Genomic DNA, 27133 nt, shown 5'->3' on the forward strand with positions numbered 1-27133 from the left:
GGTTAACTTGGAAAAAGCAACAATTCCCACACCAAGGAGAAAGTGGCCGCTTCATTCAGTTTACCCTTTTCAAAAAATACACAATTACACCTTCTAACTTCCTCACTGTCTGAATCCCCTACCAAAAGGTTTCTGACTGCTCAACACCAAGAGCAGGCATACTGAATTATTCATGCCCAGAATTTATTTTTAAGACTTTGGGCTGTGTTTAATTGAACTGGAAGTCAATACCACAGTCCATTTCTGGAATAGAGTCATCACCTTCAGAGCTAAAAGAATCAACAAAACCGAAACTTATTAAGACGACAAATTGAACTGAACTGATGTTTTTATTTCAAGATAATCTAAATGTACCCAACAGTTTAAAGTCTGGGCTTCCAAGCTAATAACAAATGTAGATATATAAATCCATCCAAATAGTCATACACTGAGTACCCACCTGAAAACTCCCAGCACTAAATGATTACTTATTAAGTAAAGGTTATTAAAAAAAAACCACACAATTTTTTACAGTAAGCATTGTCTTGACTCTTTAAACAGAAATAACTGTTCAGATATTTGTTTCACAAAGTCTTTTCTAGGATCACATTAAAAAAGTGTTGTTGTAACACTTTGCCATCACTAAGAGTATAGGAAAAGTTATCATGGATACACTGAAAAGGAGTGATCCAGTATAAAACTAGTCAGATTATAATTATTTTCTTATAATCCCCAACAGGGATAACTTTCTTAATGGGTAATTTGTTCATGTAGGTGCTTGTTCACCCACAGGAGGTGCCACCTTGTGCTCCTGTCAGAGATTTTAGCTTTAATATGCCATTTGTAAACTTTTCTCCATTGTTGTCAATAGAAGGAGTATCTGGTTTTCTCTATTGATGGGGGACTGGTGATGAAAAAAATTTACTTATTTATATTAATGTAACACAAAGTTCAGCTCCTCTAGTAGATTTTTAGGAAAGAAGTTTTTTGATGCCCTCCTGCTGGCAGCTGACCACAGCCTGTGAGAAATCACCCCAGCCAGAACACAGCATCACTTCCTAAGGGGCCATGTCCACATCCATTGTGGTGGGATGGATTTCTCCTCCTCCTCCCTGCTTTGAAACTAAGCCCTGATGTGGCTAATTTACCATAAATTTACATTCAATTATGTTTGGCCATTACTAGTCAGGACACTTCTAGAGGTTACCCGAAAAGCAACTGCCCTTTAAAGAGTGGCAACATTTTTCCTCTGGGGACTGAATCCCAACCTCACACATGCTCCCCTTAATTCCCTGTATCCTTTGCAATTGATTTCTGTGGCCCAAAGATCAATCGTTGCACAGCACATCCTCCACACAGGGACTGGGAGGGCTCGAGGCATGCTCGACCTCTAACACCACAAGGAACAAAGCACTCGCAGATTTTTAAACCAGCAATCAGAATTTTTATTCTGAGCACTGGGCATTCTCTTCACAAGGATTTGGGTATTTTTTCAGGTGTGCCACCACTGTCTACACAGTGCCACCTAACAGGATGGAAAACACCCTAGAGAGCAAGATCACTGATCCATCTATCTCTACTCTTAGATCTCTTAAGATTCGAAAGCAAAGATCTATGCAGCATCAGAAGTGATGAAATATTGCTGTAGCCTCATGTTAATTCAAGTTGGCCAATAGAACACTTGCAGCAAATTGTAAGCAAAGGCTGGAAATACAATCTAGCTGTAAATTACAGGCTCCCCCATGGGAAACCTCAGTTACAGACTTCCCTGCTCATGTTTTAGCAAGTGCATAAGAGGTATGTAAAAAGTTGTTGGTTGATATTCCTTACAGGAACAGTGCTGACCTGCCTCAGAAGGGTCTGGAACAAGCCTGCCTGCGTCAAAAAATGATCCTATGACAGCAGAATATTGATGACGACAACAGGAACATTCCTGAATCACCAGCAGGAATACAAACTGAGTAATAAACACATGACCCCATCTGAAATGGTGCTCAGCTCGTTCCTACTCGGAGAGCTGACGTCATGAGAAACTGGGCATTTTTAACCCTGTATTCACAGCAGTTTCTCTAAGGGTATTTAAGAGTTTAGACTGAAAAGAGTGCACTGAAGTTGCACCACTACAGCAAATTTTGCTGCAAATTCTATTCTCTTAACAACTTGAAGCTAATCTCACTCCTCCCCTGCATTATTACGCTACAGAAACGGGCATTAACAGTGTATCACAGATTTTCAAAGGTTCCTGTTTCAGCAGCCAGGATCTCTTTTCTTTACATACCAACCACACAACATTGGTACTGATCAGCAGCAAAAACATTTAGGTTACCTTACAATCACGGCAATGTGCCATGGTTAATTAAAATTGCTTATCTCAAAATCGCAAATTCCCCTGCATTCTCCTCTTTTCTTAAAGGGCAAAATGTTTAAACCAGCAAGAAGAAAAAAAAAAACCAGAAACCCAAACAAAACCTACAGAATTTTAATGCAGTAGCCCTGCACAGGCTGCAGGACCGAGAAAGCACTTGGCCTGCAGGCAGGAGTGTAGGCAGCAGTTACTGTAGAAACCGAGCTCTTCCCTGCTTTTCTCTGAGCAAAAGAAAGACACAAAAGAGCTGGAAAACGGCGATCGATGGGAAGCAGCTTATAAAGCTGCTTGTCACATCTGCTGCAGGAAAACCAGACACTAATTCATTAAAACTGCTCATGTAATGCCTCTGGAATTTGAGGCTCCCCAGCCCGTGAATACAAAAGAAACTCCGCCTATGGAAACACTGCATTTTTGGGTGTTTAGCATCTCTGTACACAAAAGCCGTATGCAGAGCCAGGTTGTGTGGTCTCAATCTCTACATTTCCTACTAAACTATAAAAACAATTTAAAATTTGTCCAAAAGCTTGAGTGCCTCTACCTTTGCCAAATTGCAAACAGTCCCAGCAGAGCCTACATACATCACTCTATAACACAACAGCTTCCTGCTTAAAAAACAGAAACAAAACACATGCAACAGGAAAACAGAAATCAATTATCATTTTTTCTTCCTTCCAGATAACTGCATTTAACCATAAATATGCAAGCTCCAACTTTCTCCATGACAGTAAATGCCATTCCAAAACTTCCCATAAGGCACAGGATTTACAAGCACAGCTGAGCCAAAGCTGACAAACCAAACCCACTCCATCCTTTAACACCAAGTTGGCTGCTCAGAGGTGCCTGGCACCTCAGTCTCAGTCACAGGGTACACGTGGGGGTGCAAAAGTTCATATGGATACACTGAGGTTCCAATAATATCAATCACAGTTAAATAAGAGCTATCAGCAGAGCAAACCAAAGTGCTGAGAGCCAAACAGACAGTTCTTGGCATCTCACATTCCTTACAATTAAAGCAGTAGGAGGAATACAGTGAACAAGTGCTGTCATGATGTGTTTTGACGCAAGCATAATCATAAAAAAAGCACTTGTGACTCATACATTACTTTAGTAACAAAAGCCTTCATTTATTACCTCATCAGAGACTTGCATTTCATTGCAAAATTATGCCCAAACTTCCTAATCCTTACCAAGAGAGCAGCTACCCACTGAGGAAGGGCTGCACAATGATTATTCCTGATTCAAGGAAGCAAAGTTTATTTTAGATGGGCTTTTCAAGGCAGAACTCTGCTTCCAAGAGCAGCACAACCCTTTTTTTGACACAGAAATCCATGACTAACTGAGGCCATTGAAGAATGACAAAAACTGCTTCCTACCAACTTGAACTTTGAGTAGACAGCAATGTTTAATTTCCCCCCTAAATCTGCCTGTCTGGTCAAAGAACAGGCTTTTTTCAGCCTCCTCTCACACAGCCATGGGCATTAATTAAATTTCACAGTTGCCTACCTAAAGATGTCTGATGCTCAAACCCATTCCACATTTGCTTCACTGTGGTGATACTGGCTGGGCTGGGAATTTTAACAGAAATCAAGATTTTGTATTATATTCTGAGATCTTTTTTTTTAAACCAAGCATGCTCTCCAGAATGTTTGTTCGAACTACTTTTCAATTTTCCTTCTATTTGCAAATTCCTAAAACTTTTATCCTGAATGTGCAGACCCTCTAGAAATGTTCTATGCACTGACTGCTCCACACTATGACATAAATTTAGGTTCCTTTGTCACTTGTGTGGGCACTCAAGAACCAATCAAGACGCCAAAGAGTCTGAAAAGCCACAAAGTAAAGAAACTAATCTACAACAAGCACGTTGTTATTGGAAAATATCCTTCAAGAAGCACTCCTCCTCCTCCTGAGTTGTTCTGAGACCATGCCAAGTTCTCAAATCGTGGGCTGTGTAAGGGGCAGCATGAAAGTACAGAAGGATAAAAGCAAATAAAAACAACAGACATGATTTAACCAGTCAGAGAGTCACGCAAGTGGAAATCTGTCCAGAAATAAAAAAAATAGACTCAATAAAAGTTTTCATGAGAACACAGGCCAATCATTGTCATGTACTGAAGGAGCACCAGTACAGAGAAGGAAAGGGTACAGCATGGCCACATGAGGCAAGGGATTAATGTCTCCAAGCATAAACTTGGGCCCACGTTTGTCATCTGTCTCTACAGTGAGTGAAAATGGGCAGACATTTCATGATGCCCGTGACACAGAAGGGGAAAGCCTAAAGTCGTTTAAATCAGGGCTAGGGATGGTTGTGTTGCACTGGTTTAAAGGGAGTTTAGGTGTAGACACAAACATACACTCCTACTCACACCTCTTCAATATTAAGCAAAAAGAAACCCACTCCAAACAATTAGTAAATAATGAACAATATAAACCAAGAATCCTGAAGCACAGGTAGCTAGCAGGCTCTTCGCAATAAAAGCCTGACCTCGGGGATGTTTCATAGGATACAGGGATGTCACAGCTCAGTGCTGCCGAAGAGGGCAGGCTCTCCCTGGCCTCCTGCACCAGCTCTGGTCCCAGCCACGGTAACTCCAGTTCCCTGCTTCCAGGAGCCACTGGTATCTCCAGCTAATACACTGATTCAGCAGAAAACTACTCAAGTTGAAATGCAGAAGTCAGCTGATGTTTTACTAGGTTTAAGCCATCTCATAGACTAATCTTGCTTCAAAAAGCCATCATGACGCCTGAATTTAAAATCTGTATTGTACTATACTACACAAGAGAACACTCCCAATATACAACTATTCTAACCATTCTGTTTGAAAGCTTGAAATTTGAACTAATACAGAAAGATAAGCCTCCAAAACTAATTTCTGCGCTACTTTCAATGTCTTAACTATAACTAAGCCACTGTTGTCCCTTTCATTAGAGAACAGTGACATACTGCACACAGGTCAGCTCAGCAGATCTAGTGAGTTTTCATCTCAAGGCACACCACAGCTGAGGGATAGCAGCATTCACATGGGAACAGTGCGTGTAAGAAAGCCTGAAGGACCAGGAAAAACAGCACCAACAGTCTTCAAAAACAGGGAGCAGGGAGGGAGTTAGAGAGTTCACCCTGCACACCAAGTAATCCCCTTCAAAACCCAAGGGACTGACTTTAAAAGAGCAAAGCTCTTCCTTGATAAAAACTGCTGGAAAAGAGCACTGAAATTTCATCATCTGCCTGCCCATGAAGTATTATTCCCATTTTCAAAAACAGATTAAACGGATTTGTGACTTGGCCAAGCCGTTTTGGCAAGTGTGCAACAGAGTTGGGAACAGAACATATTTTTCCCAACACCCAATCTTTGTTTAAACCATTGGATCATCCCCCAAGTCTTCCTTTTTCTACAACCACTTTAAGAGGCAAAACATCAGGTGAGAGATATGTCTTCAGGAAAAGGGAGATTATTTCATTAAATTAGACTGAAGAACCTCAATCGGAGTTTGTTGCACAAGAGGAACTGGTTAAGGAGCACAGTAGTGGCTGTGAAGCCTACATGGCAAAAAGTAACACACACACATATCTTAAGCAATATATCACATCCTCCCAAACAGAGCTAAAGGAACTTTCATTTCATCACTACTTTACACCCTGAAAACTGCACATTAAATGCATACATTCTAATTAGAATCTATACAGTTAAATACTGAAGGGTTTGAAGATGCTAAACTACACAAACCTCATTTCCTATGTATCTGTGAGAAGCAAGACTTTTTCCCCCCTTATTGAACAGAAAAAAAATTAAAGAAGTATTTCAAGTAACTAAAAAAATAAAGAAGTAAAAGCTAAAATGTATATCTTAATACTGAAAAATATGTGGAAAGAATTCTTCATCTGCTTTCCTTTAGTAACAAGGAGTTCCTCATTCCAGGTGACAAACAGCTGGCAGGTTACTACAGTGTTACTCACTCCTGTTACTCGTCCTGTGCAGAACTACCCAAAAACACCCACGAGATGCACGGATGGAGGTGCTCAACACCAAGGGCACATCCTACTCCCTGGTGATACTGAAGGGTTCACTTTAATTTTGTTTATCTGTGTTATATCTACTGTTTTTAATTAACCATACTCCTACCCTGCCCCATACCAACAGAATGAAACTGCAAAAACTTTCACTGGCCAGAAAAAGCCAGATTCCTTTTTTTTGTTTTTTTTGGTTTTTTTTGCAATAACCAAACTGTTTTAGTGATGAAAATACTATTTTCACTGTTCTTTTTATTTCTTATCCTATGTAAATCAAGGGCACTGCTGTACACTATTCAGCCTGGGTTTACTCTAACTGCATTCCTGCAGCCAGGGTCGGAATCCACAATGACCAGATCAATCCCACACAACAAAGAACCTGCGATGGAGGGTGATGACAAAAGCATCTCGTTAGGTTGTGTGAACCAAACCCAATCTGAGGTTTTCTGAGATTAAACCAACCATGTCTTGACAGCAGTTTCTTTTGGTCTAGTTTCAAATTCCAACCTTTTTTTTATTATTATTTTGTGATTTGGTTCTTCCAGACCATAGAATTTTCTAAAAACAGAGTATCTAAAAGGAAATAAATGGTCCTGGTACATAATGCAGTTTCACTCTAAGCTCTGGTCGTTCTGCGAGATGTGCCAGAGCCAAAGCAACCTTGTAGGCAGTAACTGACACAGTATCAGTTAAAGACTTCCACGATAAAAATTAATATGAGTGACTCTTCCTCTTGAGCACACAAATTGATAGAGTTAAGTTTATAAAATGGTTGAAATGCTGAAAAAAAGCAAGCTGCAATCAACTCCAGAGAGGTTCCTGGACAGAGGAAGATCCTGCCAAACTGCTCAAACAATTAAACTTCCCTGGATGAGAAGAAATTTGCAAAGCTTTCCTACACAGAGATACAGATAAAGGAAGGTGTCTTACTTTCACCCTCCCTGGAAAAGCAAGTGGCATTTGTCCAAGTCAGGCTTCCCTGGTTTACCAACTGAGCACCTTCCTCCAATGGAACTGTCAAAACAGTCATATAACAAAAAATCCTCCAAATTATCGATTATAAACTCCCCACACATCTGTAAGCTGGACCTTCACTCTAGCAGAATACCATTTGCTGTTAAAATTACATTTCTATCATGGACAAATATTGATTGCTACAAATCCATAAATTTTTGTAGTGAAATTCCAGAGCAGCACTGCATGTTTAACAATTTCGGCAGCCACAGGATTACTTCAAAATTCCACTGCAGAACCTACTTTGTCTGGCAAAGCTGAGGAGATGCAAATGAGATCAATGCATATGCTGCTGCACAAAGAGAACTGCAAACACTAATTTTCGCAGCACTTAAATTAACATGTTTCCATTTACACATAAGAACCAACTGATATTTGAAAGACTTGGATTTTCAGAAAGATGTGCTGTGGTGGAATGAAATGTTAATCCCTAGTTACAGAAAGTGTTTCCTAATTTCCTGTATGTGTACAGGCATTGTACTACACTTCTGCCAATAAGGACAAAATTTGTATCCTGAGAATATGTATTTTTTTCAATCCCTATGTCAGTACAGGAAGCACCACAAAAAAAGTGGCATTTACCACGATAACCAAGGTGGCCCCAAAGTTAAACTTATCATAAATACAGAGGTAGAGGCAAATACTACTAAAGATCTGTAGTCCATTTCCCTTGTTTTAATTCATACACCCAATTATTTTATGATCTTAGAAATAGCCATCTGGAAAAGTAAAAGACTAATATTCTAAATCCTATTAAGAAAAAGCAAAGCAGAAATGGAGATGATAACTAAAATATGAATTAAGAGACATTTTAACAATTCTGGAGGGCATGACCATGGCCTTTCCCAGAACTCCAATAGCATGCACACCTTTGCAGTATACAACAATGTGCAAGTTTTAAGTCAGAAAAGCTAACAACTAAGATATCAGACACCTTAGATGAATAAAACCAGTCTGTATAAACCTACATTTTTTCAACATCCTTTCTCAAAATAAGAAATAATCAGGATTTTTTTACAAGTTGCTCATTAAATGTTAACTTTAACGCACAAGTTTGCTTGTTTTTTAGAGAGAGTCAAAAAGGTGCATTAGATATTTTTAAACTATCACTCCTTTAATCATCACCAGGAATCACATCAGGAAGACCTTATGAGCACTAATTAGTTCATTTATAAATTATATCTTTCACTCAGTTTTGCTCACTCTCCTGAGAAAACACCAGTCAGTTTATATGAAAGTGCCAGCAGAATTAGTGACTTTTCCCCAAGAACTGCAAAGGTAACAAGACAGGACACCTCCACCTGATGCAGAGAGCTTGAAAGACAACGTGAAACCTTGAATTCTTCATCACTGTTCAGAAAACAAAACACAAAGTTTAACAGAGACTACAGAAACCAGTTATCAAATATCTGTGTTTGAAGATACGTCTGTGGTGAAGCGCAAAACGAGAACCATCAACCACACAAACAGTTTGGACTAAAAATAGCACCAGCACAGCTTTGTTGCTCTTCCAGTCCAACTTCATTGTCCACAGTAGTCTCCTTTCTTTTTCTTACTCCAAGGTCTGTGGATCACATCTGTGACTGTGAACTCACGACCAGAATCACTAAGGATCCATCCTGCCTGGGGAGTAGGCGGCCAGGGACACCTCAGCTTGTTAAACCCCTCAGTGATAAAACTGACTAAACCAGCACCAACTGACCAGCAAAACAATGCTTTTCAAGATGAAAATAGTATTCTTTGGGGTTAATGTGAGTACCTGCCCATGAGGGATCTAGTGGTGCCAGAGCCAGCATAAGGAGGCAGCTAGACCCTGCAGACAGGATCAGGGATCACAAAGAGTAAGGCCTTCCAAGAGGAGACAGCTTTCACACTGGCCCACCTTTAACATCTTTATCTGTGATCTGGTCAAGGGGACTGAGGGCACCCTCAGTCATTCTGCAGATGATGCCAAGCTGGGTGGGAATGCTGGAGGGCAGGAAGGCTCTGCTGGGGGATCTGGAGCCATGTGCTGAGAACAATGGTTGTGAGGTTCAACCAGGACATGTGCTGGGTCCTGCACTTGGGTCACAACAGGCCCTGCAGGCCGGGGCACAGTGGCTGGGAAGTTCCTGGGGGAAAAGGGCCTGGGGTGCTGGTCAACAGCAGCTGAACACGAGCCCAGGTGGCCAAGAAGACCAATGGCACTCGGCCTGTACCAGCCACAGTGTGGCCACAGGACCAGGGCAGTACCTGTCCCCTCTGCTGGGTACTGCTGAGGCCCCACCTCAAATCCTGTGACCAGTTTTGGGCTCTTCTCTACAAGAAAGACATTGTGGGACTGAAGCGTGTCCAGGGAAAGGAACAGAACTGAAGAAGGGGCTGGAGCCCCAGGAGCAGCTGAGGGAGCTGGGGGGGGCTCACCCTGGAGAAAAGGAGGCTCAGGGGGGACTTCGTGACAGGAGGGTGCAGCCAGATCAGGCTCTGCTCTCAGGGAACGAGGGACAGGACAAGAGGAAAAGGCCTCAAGCTGTGCCACGGGAGGTTTAAGTTGGATATGAGGAAAAATTTCTTCACAGAAAGGGTGGTCAGTCCCTGGCACAGGCTGCCCAGGGCAGTGGTGGAGTCACCATCCCTGGAGGGATTTAAAATAAATGTGGTTGTGGCACTTGGGGACATGGGTTAGTGGTAGCCTTGGCAGTGCTGGGTCAATGGTTGGACTCAATGACCTTGAAGATCATTTCCAACTAAAAAATTCTATGATTCTGTGAAATGCCAATAAAACCACTTTATCAATCTTATTAATATCTTCCCATCCAGTAATGGAAAAAGTTGCACTTCTGACTTGACAGAAAACTAATCCCAAGCCTCTCCCCTTTTTTTCCCAGGGATTGTTTTTCAGGCCCACCAGTAAACTAATCTGACTTGAGCACACAACGTGAACACCAGAGCTCACACACAGGGCAGGACAGGACAGCTCTTTCAGCCCCAACTCCCAATTAGTTTGTTTTAACTAACCTAGAAACCAAAGGGTTATTTACAGTTTATCTGCAGGGCCTGAATTTCATTGAAGGGTATGGTTAAAACAAGGAGACAGTGCTGTTTTAATGAACTTTTGCTACTGTAGAGATCTAATGTGAATGTTTAAAAAAAGGCTTCTAAAAACAGGAACGGTGAGAAGGATACTTTTAATTACTGCAAATGCTTGAAAAATCAAGTTTACCGACATACTTAAAATGAGAAGCAAAAGTCTTCTGTAACAGTGTTTCCTTTAACTCAAAGCACTTTCAGGAGAAAACTGAATTTAAAAGAATAATCTATATAAAGAAGTATGCAATGCTAAGCCTGTTACCTACAGTGCACACAAATAACTACGAGATGATTCATTCTGAAAAGCTCACCAAGTCCAATTAATTTTGTGTCAAGCCTGATCCCATCCAAGAGGTAGCACTCCCTAAAATGTTATGAAACACACAGTAAAGATGCAATATATTTATATAAACATTAAAGTTTTATCTACTGCTGCTCTCCAGAGCTCCCCAGCCCATCAGTCTGGGTCGGTGCTCACTCAGAGGTTTTGTACCGGAATCCACAGCACGGAGTTGCTGCAAATGAAGAGACACAAGCAGTCTGGGAACTTGAGCTGTCATCAAAAATCAGTTTAAAATGAGAAAAGGCCTATGGAGTGTCTGCTTCACATCATTTATCTAACCAAAGATGACAAGGGATGAGGGAAAAACCCTGCCATTTTACAGATGTGAAACATAACAGTAAAAAATTGACACAAAGAAGAGGTATCACAGCTAACTAATGAACATAGACCAAGTCCCAAAAGATTAAGTGTAAGGTCATTTTATCTCTCAATTACCAGCTGAAAATAATCAGACTGGTCTCCACAGTTTCAAACACACTACCACAGGAGTTACCCAGGATGGCAACCTAAGAGAATGAGCACAACAAAATAGGGGTGGGGGTGGTGGTAAACACAGCAGAGAATTTTAGAAACACAGAATCAGTAGCAAGCGCAGAAAAGAAGATTAAAAAAAAACAAAAAAAAAGAAACAAAAGGCTCAGTGCTTGACACTGACAGAGGGGAGAAAACCTCTCAAAAATAAACAGCTTGTAACAGAAAGTAAATAATTCATGGCCTAGGCTGAAGTGGGGGCATGTGCTGGTCATATGTTCAGCGTATGTTACTGGCACCACTCACCAGCATGTTCCATGTTGTAATAGCTTAAACATTTAAAGCTGAAATGTGCTGCCTTCAGGGACGACACGATCTGGGCAGCCCTGACGAAACACACACCACTCCACATGAACACAGGCTAATTTTGGCTCACAGGTTATTTCTCCATACTCCAAACAATGCTTTGCTTGGCACTAACTCACTTCAAGAGCTTATATTAAATATAACCAGTGGTAGCGTGAAGCAACCTTTAAAAGCAGCAGACTCAGTTTATCTAAGATTACATAAAATGACTACTGTAGTGTCTGTGGCTCCTCAAGGCCACTCTGTGCCTGGATCCAGGCTATGACTGAGTTGTGCACACATTTAAACTGCTCAGCACCCTTTGAAGCTGTGCTCAGTTCCTCTGTGCATTCACCACCTCAAACACAGCAATACAGAACACGATGCCACCCGTGGCCCAGATGACAGTGAAATGCAATGGTGATGTTTTAAGACTCCAAAACACAGGGGGGGAAAAACTTGATTCAGATGTAGTTCAAACATGCAACTTCAAACACCTGCTGTCTGCACCAGCCAGCTCTGCCTCCCCACTCTACAGACATTTCCACTCCTGTCAAAGTCGTACAAGAATGCTGCTTCTGCTGCTGACACATGGATCCTTTTGGGGAAGGATCACCCATCTGCTGCCCACTCCTTTCTGACCCAATCAGCCCCTTCAGCACCCAAACCAGTAGCTACTATTAGATCTATTTACTTCCCTTTCAATACCTATCATGTAGAATTTTCATTTTTAAATCCCCCAGAGCGATTGCTCTTTCCTTTGTATTTTTGTATTAAATCATTACCTGCACAAGTCAAATCCTGTCTCCATTTAGAACATCTTTAAGAGGGTTATTCTAATGACTTAAAGATGGTGTGAACCATCACAAGTATCTAAGGACCTTTCGGATTTAAAAATAAAAGTCTCCTCATTCAGTGAAGAACTTGATCAGCCCAGCGCCTTGCTCTGTGTCAGACACTGTCAGTATGTTCTCAGTCAGCAATTTATTTACCACAAAACATCCCTAGAAAAACACAGGACAGCTGTATATGTTCTCTTCTTTACATCTCCTGGGGAAAGTTGGAACAAGCAGCTCCCACAAAAACAAAACAGTCACAAGAAGGACAAAACTGTGCTGGTGTAACACACCCAGTAACCAATGCTTCCCCAGCCAGAGCGCAGGGATGTCCCAGCTGAAGTGCAGTATCACTGCAACAGGCTCCCAACCCCCCTGGGACTTACCTATATTTATCTGAGAGTAATTAACCCTAAACTACTTAGACCTTCCAGAAAAGGAATTGAACTGGAGGAACAAGAAAACCACCGAATGCTGTAGCATCAAATGTTGTTGCAAAAAGAACAAGTTGCAGAAACTAGAGTTTTCTTGGGAATAAGGCGCATCAACACCTTTCACCAAAAGAATGGAATCAGAGGAGTATTATGACAATTACCAAAACCACACCCTGCCTCCTCGAGCCTCCCAAACAAAGAAACCCGGACCACACATTCCTACACTGCCATCTCCCAGGTTCATTTCCACAGCAGCATGATTTCTCTTTTTTCATTTCAAAAACTGTGGAAAAGTCTGATTTTTACAACCAACATTTTTTGATTAAACCACCTTACTCAGTTTCTTCTCCCTGTACTCAAAATCACACTCCCCCACACTATGGTTATTTTGTATTCTATGTAACCATGCTTTCAAGCTCTTCAGATGATGTTCAATTATTTTATGGCACACTTTCAGCCACACTGCAGCTAAAACAAAGAATGCACATCCACAAATACAAATAATCTTTCCTTCAGCTACTGTTAAGCCAAAATAACTTTAAAACGTGACCCCCAAACTTTAAGCTTTTACAGAATTTTGTTTTGTCCTTCTGGCTGAGGGCTGAATTATTTATACTCAAATGCTTCTTTGACTCTTTTGCAAAGCTTGCATGCTTCTTTTCTTTAAAGGTTTCAAACCACCCAGTTTGCTGATAGCCCTAGATAAGAGTGAATAACCTCACGTAAGAATCTTGAGTACTTACTAGTCCACAGCAGACCAAACTTATTTATAGCTAAGTAGCAAGCTGGGGTTAGCGATCTCTTCCAGGCTCAACAATCTTCCAGCCTCAGAATAACCACCCCATAAAACAAGCAGGGCTATTTCACTACTGACAGGAAAGTCAACATCTGTGTACAAGGGTGTGCTGGCAGATGAGTGCTCTGGCTGCCTGCACTGCAGGAGAAAGCAAAAACCATTCATAACAGGCCAAAATTCATGAAGGAAATTTAAAATCTTCATCAGGAGTTGCTTTGAATTTAACTTTTATGTGTAAAACAGAGAAAAGTAGAAGGATCTGAGTTCTCCCAACTGTGAATGAGATTTTTCATTTTATCTTCTGCCAGTTTAACAATTAGTGCTGATTTTTTCTATTTGAGGTAATATTCCCTATACCTATGATGCAGTTAAGGAAAAATTACTATATGAGAAAACAGCGTCTTGGGCCACCAAAAAATCTTAAAAAAAAAAAAAACAGAGAAAGAAACAAAGAAAACTGAATATTTTTAAAAGTTTTAACAGAATTCTGGCAGAATCTCAGTCCTAATGAAGTTTTGTTACAGAAAGGGTTGATATTAATAGACTACTTGCATTTCTCAGCTTTATGGACAGACCAACACCAGGAAAAGGCTTTAAAAACAAAGGTTTGAATTTCAATTTAGGAGGATAAACAAACAACTGAACTTCTCCTGTGGTTTTTACCTATTGCATCTCTTTCCGGTGTTGCTACACGCGCCTGTCACATGAACATTTCAACTGAAACACTGTGGTTTCCAGGTCCAAAATGTCTGTGGCAATTATCAATATCTAGAAAGCTGAATGAATAATACTGTACCCAACCACAAACTGTAGAGCCCACCCTACACTTAGACTTCAGCCCTGCATTCATTTCAGAACCTGCATTCCCAGCAGAGGGGAACCACCTCAAACTGCTGCATTTGCTCTTCCACTCAGCAATGCAGCTGCAAAAGTGGTGCCAGAATCTTGAGAGTCTCATTGAGAGTAGGGCTGCATGAGGATGCATTTCATCATTCTACCAGAATCTTACTACCCAATCTAGTAATTTTAATAAAGTCACTTCAGAATATATTGCACACTCTTCAAAGAAGGGTTTTCACAGCATTTGAACACAAAGTTCAGTGTTTGCCTTGCAGCCCCTAATGCTACTAAAAGCAAAAATGTTCAGTAATACGAAAGGGCAGAGAGGACCAAAGTCACCAAACCCCTCTCCCTGATAATAAAAACATCCTGGGTTAGACTCACACACAAGTGCTTTGGCTGGTTTCTCCAAAATAAGTGTATGAAGTGATGATAGCAACACACCACCTCAGGCAGATGAGACAGAAACACCTCTAGAATCTTATGCGAGCCTAACCCAGCCACACCCAGGACATCCACATAAAGAAAGAAAACAACTAACTCCCTTGAACACCTCTTTGCTTAATGCATTATTTACTGCTTTCATCTCTGGAAATGATAAGCAGGGTTTTGCCTGATGATCATTTATGTAACTCACTCCTACTAACCTCTGCCAGCATCCAAGTCCACCAAACAGTGCACAGGAATGAAGGGTGATATTTGTTATCATCTGCTCCTCCTGCAAGGGAAGGTTTCCCTGAAATGCTGCACCTCATTCCCCCTGGAAGAAGGCTCACAGTGAGGGTGAGCAGTCAGTTCCATCAGAGCAGGAAGCTAATGCACAGCTACTTCCAAGCCTGCTACCCAAGTGGTTTTGGAAGGCTGGATCAACTCCACTGGTGGAATTACTCCAATAATGTTTTCCCCTCGATGGCACTCTGGATTTGCTGTCCTGCATAAAGAAGCAAAAACTCTCTCCAAACCACACCTTTGTTTGAGATGTTTCTACAACCTATCAAGCTGAGGCCCTCAAAAGACACCACAGGAAATCCAAACCACGTGTGATCTACCTGCATTGTCAACTTCAGCAGATTTATGTATTTTCTGAAAAAGTACTATCCATATACGCAGTCCCTGCAATGAAAGACATGTAAAAAATCAGTAAAGTTTTTACAATTACCTTCAAAATAATGCTTTTCTTTCAGGCAGTCCATAGAATGCTGCACAAACTCTAGTCACTCACCTGCCTGCCTTACAGATAGAGAAGTCTTATTTCTGAGATAAAAGGGCTTTTTTTGGGACCCACACACACTACAAACAAAACCAACACATAACATTTTGAAAAATACCATCTACCGCCACTATATCCTTAATGTTCAATTTTCCCTAGAGCTTGTAACTCCACTACTGCACAATATACCACCAACTGGACTAGTGACCTGTGCAGCAAAGCCTGGATTTAGGCAGAAGCCAGGGTGATTCAGTATATGGAATGCAGACCATACATTAACTCTGTCCTCTGCTACGAGATGATCTGCAGCCAAGGAACTCATACCCCTTTGTCTCTCATGTTTGCTCTGTGTATTCACATTTACAGAGAGATAAAAACAGAGATCCAGAAAGCACAGATTAACCTAAGGTATGACACCACTGAGTCATGTCATCATCCTATCTACTTAGAATCACCTTTTTAAAAAAATTTTTTAATTTAACATATCCCTTTACCAAAAAGCACGCTGTCACAAGAACTTTTAGGATTGAAACATTTTTACATTACATTGCAAGTGCTTTTTAGTACACCAAAATTAGTTTTGGTCTTACACTGTTTTGAATCTTTTCCTTTCCATTTTTATTTCATATAGCATTAACAGCTCTTATAACTGCAACTCCTTAATGTACAATTCCACAAGTCCCAGCCAGCTGACTGCTGCCCAAAGTCTGTGCAGGCCCACCACATACTTCATGCCAACTCCACTGCCTGCCAGACCTCTCTGCGAGCCACTTCAATGCAACAGCAAAGCACCCAAAAACAGCAAAAAAAGCAGACAGCAGCAGCATATGAACATCTAAACATGATGAACTTCTCAACATCTCATCATCAACATGATGAGCTCCAAGAACAGGCCATCCTGCAGCCAGGAGCACGGCAGAAAACAAGACCTTCCCTCCCATGCTCCATTACAGCAGCAGTGAAACCTTAGCTCAGATGTTCACCAAAGCACAGCCCATGTACCCAAAAATTAAAACCCCAGATCCTTCCAAATCACATATCCCCAATTAAATATCCAAGTCAGAGACTCCTTACATTCTATAAGGCTAACAGTTGTATTGCTTCTCAGCCTCAGCTCTTAAATTTGATATGATCTTAATCTTCCATCTTTTTTCAAGCCTCCTAGCACACCCTTATACTTCACACAACTACAAACCTCAGAATATCCTGCCCATATTCTAAAACAAAACACCTTGGGCCTGTGTCCTCATTTTTCCCATGTATTACCTGAATTGTCTTCTTCCATTTTTCTAATCTGTACAGGATATGATGCTAAAATCAATCATAGAATACTCCAAACTGGAAGGGACCCACACAGATTAGAGTCCATCTCCTGGCCCTGCACGATGCCAACCCCAAGAATCCCACCCTGTGCCTGACAGCATTTATCCTCTTTACCCTTATTTTTACTTACTTGAATAATCAGTTTGCTCTGGTTCAAATTTGAACTTATCCCCACAGAGAATTTCATGTGAATAAATTCACCCTTCTCTTCTCTAAGCCTTACTCATTTAAAAATCTTATTTCTCTGTCTCCTTCACTGCTCTGCAGGCCTTCTTCACCTGTCTAGAAAGGCCAGAAGACTGTGGAACCACCCAAGGAAGGAAATTCTTTTCTGTAAGAGCCAGCTTCCATCATTTATCCTTCCCAACTAGTTCCCTTGGTGTTTACTGCACTGACTGTAACTAACAAGCTTGACTACTACGGAAGTGTATAAACTGCATGTCTAGGCCTTCTCTGCTCAAATTATATTCTGCCTACAACACCCAAATATGTCCAGAGGACAATACAAAGTGATAAATGAAATTTTTCCTGTATTCTCAGTCTTAAAAAACAACAGAGAACATCAAAACAAACAAACAAAAGCTAGAAAACTGTGTTTATATCTTCATAAATAATCAGACTTTTACCTTACAGGTAGTAAAACATGTATTGTACACTGTGCTAAAACACCAACATTTCAGCTATATCTTTTTGAGGAAACTGATGCTTCAAAGAAAGTTAAACTACTTTTTCCCAGGTGTGACAGGGAAAAAAGGAAGAAAAGAAGGAAGAGGGTAGGCAAAATACCTGCTCCCATACTGGAACACATCAATGAAAATCAGAATCTAAAAGTAACTTCTATCAATACACTAATTCATCCACACCACTTCTGAATCAAAACCATGCATTTAATCTTCATTTAAGTGATTTAAAAAACTTGAATTTAAGTTCACTACAAGGTATAAACACCCTTTCCATTATACACTACCCTGATTTCTTATCAACACAAGAATTAAGCAGCTTATACCTCATGAGCTGCATCTAAGACTTACTTGAAGAACAAAAATTTTCACAGAAACACTTTATATTACACAAAAATTATCTCTGAAACAGTACAGTGTACTCCAATACAAAGACTATGACCCAGTGAACAAAAGCATCAACACCAGTGTGAGAACACTACTGGCAAGTGTAAATAAACAAATGCCCAACTGCATGTTTGATGCTTCAGAAGTAAATTTAATTTAAACCCAGGATAAATATTGACTCTTTGTTAAAACACGTAATAAAATGGTCTCCTGCTATAACCCCATGACAGTTTATTAAAAAAGACTTGCAGAGGAAGTAAAGAAGCTTCAGCTTTACCTCTTGTAACCCTAAGCCATGATATGTCACCCAGCCATACCTGCTCTGCACCTCATCACTAGGTCTGACTACAGCAAAGGTTATTTTTTTGTTTATCAGTGGAAGACGGTGAGATAGATATCCCACCACTCTTGAAAGTAAACTATTCCAACACAGCTTAATTCAAACCTTGACAGTTTAGTTTACAGCCTCTGGTTCCACACCAGAGTGTGTGTGATCCATTAGAGAGCTTTAGTACTCTAATTCAGCCCCAAGAAATGATCTACACCAACCCATCCACCTCACACTCCTTTTGGATAAAACAAGCATACTGAACCCCTTATGTCCCCCACTCTTTGGGACTTCTTCCAGCTTTCAATTCTTTTTAGCAACCCTCCACTTAAATCCTTGCAGTTCTGCAAGATTCTTTAACACAGAACTGATTCCAGAACGATGTGAAGCTCCAGCACCCGTTGCCACTCCCCAATTTCCACACAGTCATCACATCAATGCTTTGACACATCATCTCAGAACAGGCATCTCATGATCTCTCTACAGTCATGGCTTTCACTCTACAGTTCTGCCCTGTGTACTTTTCCAAATGACAGTTTTGGGGTTTTTTTAAATTGATTCATTCTATTTTTTGCCCACATTATTTGTGAGGACAATGTTCACAACACGGTAAATATTTATCAGTAATTGCATTTACTCCAGATCACCACACAAAATCCAGTAGTGATCAGGTATTTCTTACCACGATTTAGCACTAAGCTGCACATTATTCTAACCAGCCTGTGCATTCTGAAAGTTCTGCTGTTGGGAACACAGACAGTATTTTTTTTCAATATGGGGTTGTAGTTACATGAAGCATTTTATATAGTTATAGCTACCCCCGTCCCCAGAGAATCCAAATGGACAAGGTGCTGAGCAGTCTGATCTAACACTGAAGTCACTTCTGCTTTCAGCAAGGCTTTGGCTGGAGCTTTCTTCTGTAATTCTTAAAGTTAAGCCTTAAACCAGCACTGAATTAAAATTAATTCCAGTCAACTTTATACCAATTTTGTTCCACTTCTTAACACTCTGATAATGACAGGACTTCAGCTTTTTCACTTTACTGCTCTGGTTCCCCAAAAGCTCAATTCCATGGGCATCCTTATCCACAGGAGCTGCTTTGCTGAAGTCAACAGGAACGTTTGGATGGACAGAACTGCTTGTCAATGGGCTCAGGGTTTTCATTTCATTTGGTGCACATGGACAAACACAAAGGTGCTGTGTTCGTATTAATATTCATTAAGACACTCTGAAATTCTGAATACTGAAACTTTTCCTCCCACCGGCACACACGGAGACAGTGCTTTGTCCAAGCTCCTGCTTGGCAAAACCTAAGAGGACAGAGCTGCACGTGCAGGGGCTGCAGCAGAATCACACACACAAACGTGAAGAAACAGACTCCAAGCATGTACAGACCTTCTTCTGCCCTGTAAAAAATGATGTCAAAAAATTTGCACCAGCTCTGCAAGTGTTCACTGAGTGTAACTCACTGAAGCCTCAGCTCCCTTCAGTGACAGAACAGCAGTGAGGGAAATCTTAACTGGAGAACGGAACATTTATTTCCTATACCATCCAACGTGGAATAGCTGCAGAATAAATATGGTTCCTCCCCTCTGACTGCTTTATCTAGGTCAAAAAACTCCTTAAAGGCAGGAAGTCGCAGGAAACAAATGTCACTACACATCAACTTTTTATCATGAAAACAAGCAAGGCAGCAGATAAACCCACCACCTTCCCAGTATTTCAGCACAGACAGCAGCTTATTAGTGAACTGTTGTGAAAACTCCTTATAACTGCAAAAGCCATGGCCTCACACCACATGACAAATCCATGATTTCCTTTGAAATTGTATTTTTCCCTGCATTTTACATAATTTTATATAAGTTAATGGGACTTGAGATGTCTTGACGAGTTGCTGCATTCATTGAAAAATACAGCAAATGAGAAGCATAATCTTATTTTGGATAGCTCAGGCATGACTGCAAAAAAATCTTTTGCTTTGTCCATGACAATTGCACATGCTCAAAAAAATAAAAAGAAAAACCCAAGAGCAGCAGAACTCCTCCACAGCAGAATTATTCTCTAAAACACATCTACCTTCATGGAGGAGTATTTATAAGACAGTGTCCTGACCTAACTATAAGCAAATCAATAATACATGTTTATTTTGAAAAGCCATGGTGGAAGATTAACATATTTTCTTTATTAGCTCATTTAACTTACTACTTTTGCTATTGATTAAGTGTATCATACTAGTCAAACATGGCACCTTGGTATTTTGATTTAATCAATGCAAAGAATGATTTCATTTGCATATCTCCTACCTCATTATTATAACTGAAGTAAGAATCTCAAAACTCTCTTTCAACTGCAGATTCTTGGAACAGACAGTTTTAATACTGACTTTGCACCTTTCTTCCAAAATTACACTAATCTTGCTTCTATCATAGAACTGGAACTTTACAGACGATAAAGAACTACAAAGATGATTTTCCAGTTTGTAGTACTTCATAAAACTACACAAAGAATGTACCTACTCCTGTAGCTAACTACAGATGTAAGAACATTTGTAAGATCAGTAAAACTGTAGAATTGGGTAAGGACATTTCATATACATAGCAATCATACCAACAGAAAAATCATATCGCATGTGAATTAATCCAAATATAAACTGTTTAAGCTTTACCTCAATCACCTGATTGGTGTCTGACAATTTGCAACACTGCTTTATTAACAACAACAAAAAAAATCACTCAGAAGGTGTGTGTAATTGAAAGGCAAATATGAAAAAAAAGAGATGACAGAAACAACTGTAAAACAAATTATTACTATAGAAACTTCCCGCTCATCTCTATTTTCATTTCAAATCATATGTGCTCTACCTTCGTCCTCCCACGCTCCTTTTCAATCAGATCTGCTTAAGTGAGAACACTACTTCTACTGAGCTTGACATTTGCAAATCCTACTTTAAAGTAGCCAAAAACCCACCTATAAACACAGCCCTGTTGACCTTATTAGTCACTATGGCACAGGATCAGTGTCTGCCAGAGACAGTAAATAAAAGTTTCTGGAGTCTGATTCTGTCAAGTCACAGCCAAGTCCAATGTTCCCTAGTTTTATGCTCTGAGGTAATTTGTAATAGATAGTTTTAATACAGCCGGTATGGAGCTCCAAAATACACCTCTGAACACAAATCAAGCACAAGGTTTCCCGAACATTTCGGGCAGCTGTCGCCCTCACGAGCCACTGTCTCTGTCAAGAGTGGTGTCAAGGAAGGGAGAAAGCAGGTGCCCACATGGCCTGAGGGACTTACAACACTCTGTAAGTACAGACTGCAAGAATATATTAACACAAATTCCTTGAAAAAATGTGGTTTTTTGATTGCTCAAAGTATCTAACTGTTCTATTCATAAGAAAACCTTTAGAACATAAACCATAATCCAAAACCAAGCAATGCACATTCTTCCTCAGCTACCAAGGAACACTACCCAAAGAAGTGTTATGATCCTTTCACCTCCACTGTGAAGCCAAACTGCAGATGTTTCCAGTGAGAAATTTCCATGGAGCACATGTGCAGTCACAGCTCCAACAACAGACATCACAACTTCACACATAATTTAAGTAACTGCAATTAGATGACAGAAGAAAGCGCACTGATAAATTTGAGGCTCTTTACAATCTGTTGCACAGTTTCCTGTGCAGTTTACACTGAACATAATTAACTTTTCCAAAGAATTTACTCAGGGAATAGATACATTTGATGCTTGTTCGGAATCGACCAACTTTCAGCAGCAGGAAAACTTCTACTGCTTAAAGGCAGCAATAACCCCAGTCTGTAGCTCCAGACTACAAGACCAAACCAAAACTATTGGTTCAGCCCTCTGCATTACGAGGAGGAAAAGCAAGAGAATACAAACAAATAAAATTATAGTTCTCAGCTATATAGGCTTGACTTAGCATTAGTCAGTAAACGTTACGCTAAAGTAAAATGCACTTGATGTCATTTACTGTAAGAGCACCCACACTTAGTAATGTAAAGAAGTCTGCAGAATGAATGACAGAATGGGAGAGTTATTTACTGTCTCTTACTATAAAAGAGCTTCAGTTGGATCAAATGAAATTACCAGGCGTCAGGTTCAAAAAACTCAGCAAAAAGAGATATTTTTCCCAACACGGGCTCCAATTACACTGTGGAATTCACTACCCAAAGACACTGCAGATAGAAAAGGTTTACCCAAACTCAACAACCAAAAAAAGAGAGCAAAAAAATGCAAGCAGTAAATTATTTTAACTCAACAAGACTTAAACTCTGACTTTGGATCCAAAACAAAAACCAAGGGAAACACAACCATTTGTCTTAATCCATTTTTATGCTCCTTCCTGGGCATCTGCTACTGGCCACTCCTGAAGGCAGGTCATGGACTAAATGCATCTCTGCTCTGACTTTAAAACGCTGTTCCTATGTTCATGGTATCTTGTTTATGAATCACAAATCTGCTTCCAGAAAAGCAAAACCAAAAGTGGTGACTAAAACACAAAATCTATGGGTTTGTCAAAATGAGTAAGACACTGCCCCAGAACAGTCAAGCCCAAGATGTCAGGATTTCTGTGAATTCAAAGGCCAATACACAAAGCACATCCAAGAAACCCAAAAATCAAAACAAAACAAAAGCACTCCTTCAGAGCAAAGTTGTACCCAGAAGTCTGTCTGTTTTTCCAGCTGTATCAGTTACATCTGTCTGGAATCCTGCCTCTCCAAAAGCTGTACACAACAGCTCCAGCAACAACCGCTGCTCTGCACAGCACAAAAGGTATTTTTCCAGCCAAGTACCTCAAAAGCAAATATTGATGTTATGATTTACCTAGCAATATATCCAATCAATGCTTTCACTGAAGGCAGGAGAAATTCCACAAGCAGCAAATGAAACCAATTAAAAAACGTGAACTTTACGAACCGGAGAGGGACAGCCTGTGCATCTCAAAGGTAGTTGCAGAAGAATAACTGCACTGCTTTGATCTGGGTGTCTTGAGCAGGAGCCTCTGAAACCTCTTTCATCCCACGTGTGCCATGACACTGACAGGAGAGCTCCTTGCTGGACACACTCAAAAATGGCTCTTTTCTCCCCACCCCCACTTGATTCATCTCACAAGACGACAGCTGGTTTGTACATACACAAGTAGGGATGGGAGTCTGTCAAGAACTGCAAAAACAAAAACACACTTCCCACTGCTATTACCTCCTGCTTGATAACTTCAACATTTGAATTGCCAGTGAGGCTTCCAGGGAAGCATTAAAAATAGCAACCAGAACACTTATCTTAATGCACAGTAATTCCATGTTTCATGACATTTCTATCTGTAGAAAAAATATGCCTTTATTACAGGTAAGTGTATACTCTAACATTGATAATTTAATTTCCCCAGATGTTTAAAATGCGTGTTTTGCAGGAGACTACCAAGGTGTATTTCTGTTTTTTCCTTCCAAAACCAGGGAGTTCAGTAACATTATTAATGCAGTCATACTTAAACACTGTGCTGAAACAAACAAAAAAAAAAGACCCAAGGACATTTGAACTACATACAATTGTTAGTGACAAGTAAATAAGACATTTCAAGTCTGTAAGAGTTTTGTACTTGGCACCTTTGTAAGTCACTATTAAATAGACAAAACAGAGATGGACCCTCCATTCTTGGTTTGCAGGATCACTTAAAAACAAACAGAAGGAACAGGCCACCCTGAATTTTTGAAACTTCACCTGCCATTAAAATTTCCGATGATTGTGTAGTCATAGGCAAAGCATATTTATTACTGGCAACAGAGTAGGATTAAACAACAACAAAAATAGATCTGGTGATTACTTGAGCTGGAGGCTGGCAATGATCAATCTTGAGCTCACACCAAAACTACTCGCTTTCCCACGACATTTCAACTGTTAATTAATGTTTACATTATACTGAAGTAAGTAAGTTTGATTCTTAAAATACAGGAGACCACCTTCAGTGTGACCAGTTAAATCTACAACAAAACTCAAGAACAGGACTACAAACAATATTAACCATCAGCAATTCACAGTAAGGACTTCCTAGGAACAGACAGTACTTTGAATTTGCCTGAAGACTACTGTTTAAAAAAAAAAAAAAAGCTTTGCAAATAATGAAACTACTATTTCCCCATTCAACCCCAGTAACACTTGTGTTTTAGAAACAGGTTTATTTTTACAAAAGCAACAAAGTAGCATTTGCTCTTAATTATCAATGTAACTCTGACACTGTAGACTCTTCCTGCCCTCGGAGGTGGTGCTCACCCCCCTGCATGGTGACTCCAGCCCCGGGCCAGGGGCACCTTTTATTTACTAGCCGGGATGGCTAGTAAACACAGCTACAATTTGTAACCAGGACATAACCATTTCCACCAGCTCACTGCAAACTGAAGGCTGTGTATGCACAGCCCAAGGAATGGTGTCACCTCTGAACACAGCCCGACTCGAGCAAATGCCAGTTCCTGCACCACCACCACCCACGTTCACTGGTGAAGAAATTTTAACTACACACAACTTTTCATCGCTGTTCAATAAAAAAGTGAGACAAAAAATCCTTCTGAATCTTCTTTCCACTTGAAAAGCGACACTGATGGAAAGAACTAGAATAAATTACAAATCAGTGGACAGCATGAAGAAGTACTTCTTTTTTCCTCGGGTCTTAAGCATTTAACAGAATGTTACTGACTCAAATACTCCAACTAATTGTAGACTGTTTGAAATCAACACAGATCATGTACAATTGTGCTTACAATTAGTATATTATACCATAGTACTTACAAAGAAAAAAAGTACTTGATCTACATTTCATATAACCACATGCCAAATAATTATTAACATTAAAAACAGAAAGCAAAAATAGAAGTGACAGTTAAAGGTCAAACAAGTCCTCCGACTATATTCAGGATTATACAACTCTCTACACACACTGGCACTGTTAAAGCCCTTCAGAATGAGCATTTCCTAGAAAGCAGCAAGGTAAGACAATTTGATTTTCACAGAGAAACCAGGTGGGAAAACTAACATTAGGCAGACACAGCAGAAAATACACAGCATCAATGTCCTAAACACAGTTTAAAAGCTCATAGGGCATTAAGGCTGTGTCACTGATAGTATGTGCATTATAAAGGTACAGCACTCGTAACGTTTTAGGTATTTCTTAGTCAAGGCAGCTAAAATACACTAAACCAAAACACTTTCACTTTTCCTACATGTGACTCCTCAGAGCACAGATCATTTATTTACAGTTCAACACATCCTTAAATGTCGCGGGCAGGCCTCACGTATTGCCCTAGAAAATCATTTTGCACAGACAGTTAATGTTTGGTAATGGCAAAGGAATGTATTACCGTTTAAAACCTCTTAAAACATTTGTTGTCACGTAACGAAAACATTTTAAAACGCTAAGGCCAGCAGAAGCATTTCACGTGGATGATTCCGTTTACCCATAAGAAAAAACGTTAAAATTAGGCAAAGCAGCAGAAACTACCACCAAAACCCGAACAACCCCCAGAGCACCGAGGGAGAACAACCCCCCAGTTCTGCCAAAGCACCGAGGGGGCTACAGGATTCCCCGAGCGCTAATCCTCAACCCAGACACCCCAGACCCGTGAAGAACCGCCCGGCTGGTTTCCTCTGACACCCGTAAACAGGACTCGGGGTGTACCCGGTTCTGTTCGCCAGCGCCGGGGCCGCTCCAGCCCGCACCGGGCGCTCCGTGCGGGGCTGCGGCGGGGCGGGCGTGCGGGGGAAGGACACGGCGGAGGGCACGGCGGCGGTGCCGGGCGGTGCCGGAGGAGGCGCGGGCAGGACGGGCCCGCTCCCGCCTGTCACACGCCATGTGCACCCGCGGCCTCCGGCGGGCCCCGGAGCGCCGGCCCCGCGTACTCACACTCGCGGCAGCTGCAGCGGCGGCGCCCCGCGCCGCTGGAACACGCCGTCCACGAACACGCCGTTCTTGCCGAGGCAGCGCAGGTAGAAGTCGCCCCCCGCTCCGCCCGCGGGGTCCCCCTGCGGCGGGGGCGGCGGCCCGTCCGCGCCGGCCGGCGGCGGCGGGGGCGCGGCGGTGAAGATCTCGAGGTGGCGGCGGGAGATGAAGCTGGAGTGGCCCATGCTCACGTCCACCGAGCCCTGCGACGAGTTACGGCCGATGGTCACCGAGCGCTTCTTCATGAGGTACTCGAACTCCCGGCCCTCGAGCCGCGCTACGGCCGCGGCCGCCGCCGCCGCCGCCATCTTAGCGAGGGACGAGCGAGGCGCGGCCCCGCCCGCACCGGCCCCGCGCCGGCCCCGCACACAGCAGGGAACGGGGCCGCGCACCCGGCCCTGACGCAGCCACGCGGTGACTGACAGCGCGCGGGGCCAATGCGCGGCCCGCACGCCCATGGGGCTACGGCGGCGCGGCCAATGGCGAGCGGCGCCGGCCCCGCACGTCCGAGGATCGGCGCACGAGCGCAGGGGCGCGGCCCGGAAAACGCGGAGCGGAGCCGCGCGCGGGGAGCGGGGCGGAGCTCCCCCGGCAGCACCTCCCGCCCGCCGGCCGGGAGAGAAGGGAAAGCACGGAGCTGGCCCCCGGACAGCCACCCCTGCCGGCCATCGCCCCCCGCACTCCCTTCCCTCCCTCTCGGCCACCTGCGCAAGGCCGCTGGCAGCCGCCGGCGGGGACCCGGGCCCCGCACCTGCCC

The 27133-nt window shown here is 41.8% G+C and overlaps 1 protein-coding gene across 1 annotated transcript in view; it reads right to left on the reverse strand.

Moving 5' to 3' along the window:
* The window catches only part of FOXK2 (forkhead box K2), a gene marked incomplete at its 5' end in the record, with an annotated part of 46674 nt that extends 19840 nt beyond the window's left edge, over positions 1-26834 (reverse strand). Inside the window, one exon of the mRNA XM_082294134.1 lies at positions 26341-26834. Coding sequence (XP_082150260.1) covers positions 26341-26834 — 494 coding nt within the window. The remainder of the gene's footprint in view (positions 1-26340) is intronic.
* Positions 26835-27133: the final 299 nt, after the last annotated feature.

The sequence above is a fragment of the Coloeus monedula genome, assembly GCF_965178545.1.
Source record: "Coloeus monedula genome assembly, chromosome: 19".
Lineage (NCBI taxonomy): Eukaryota > Metazoa > Chordata > Aves > Passeriformes > Corvidae > Coloeus > Coloeus monedula.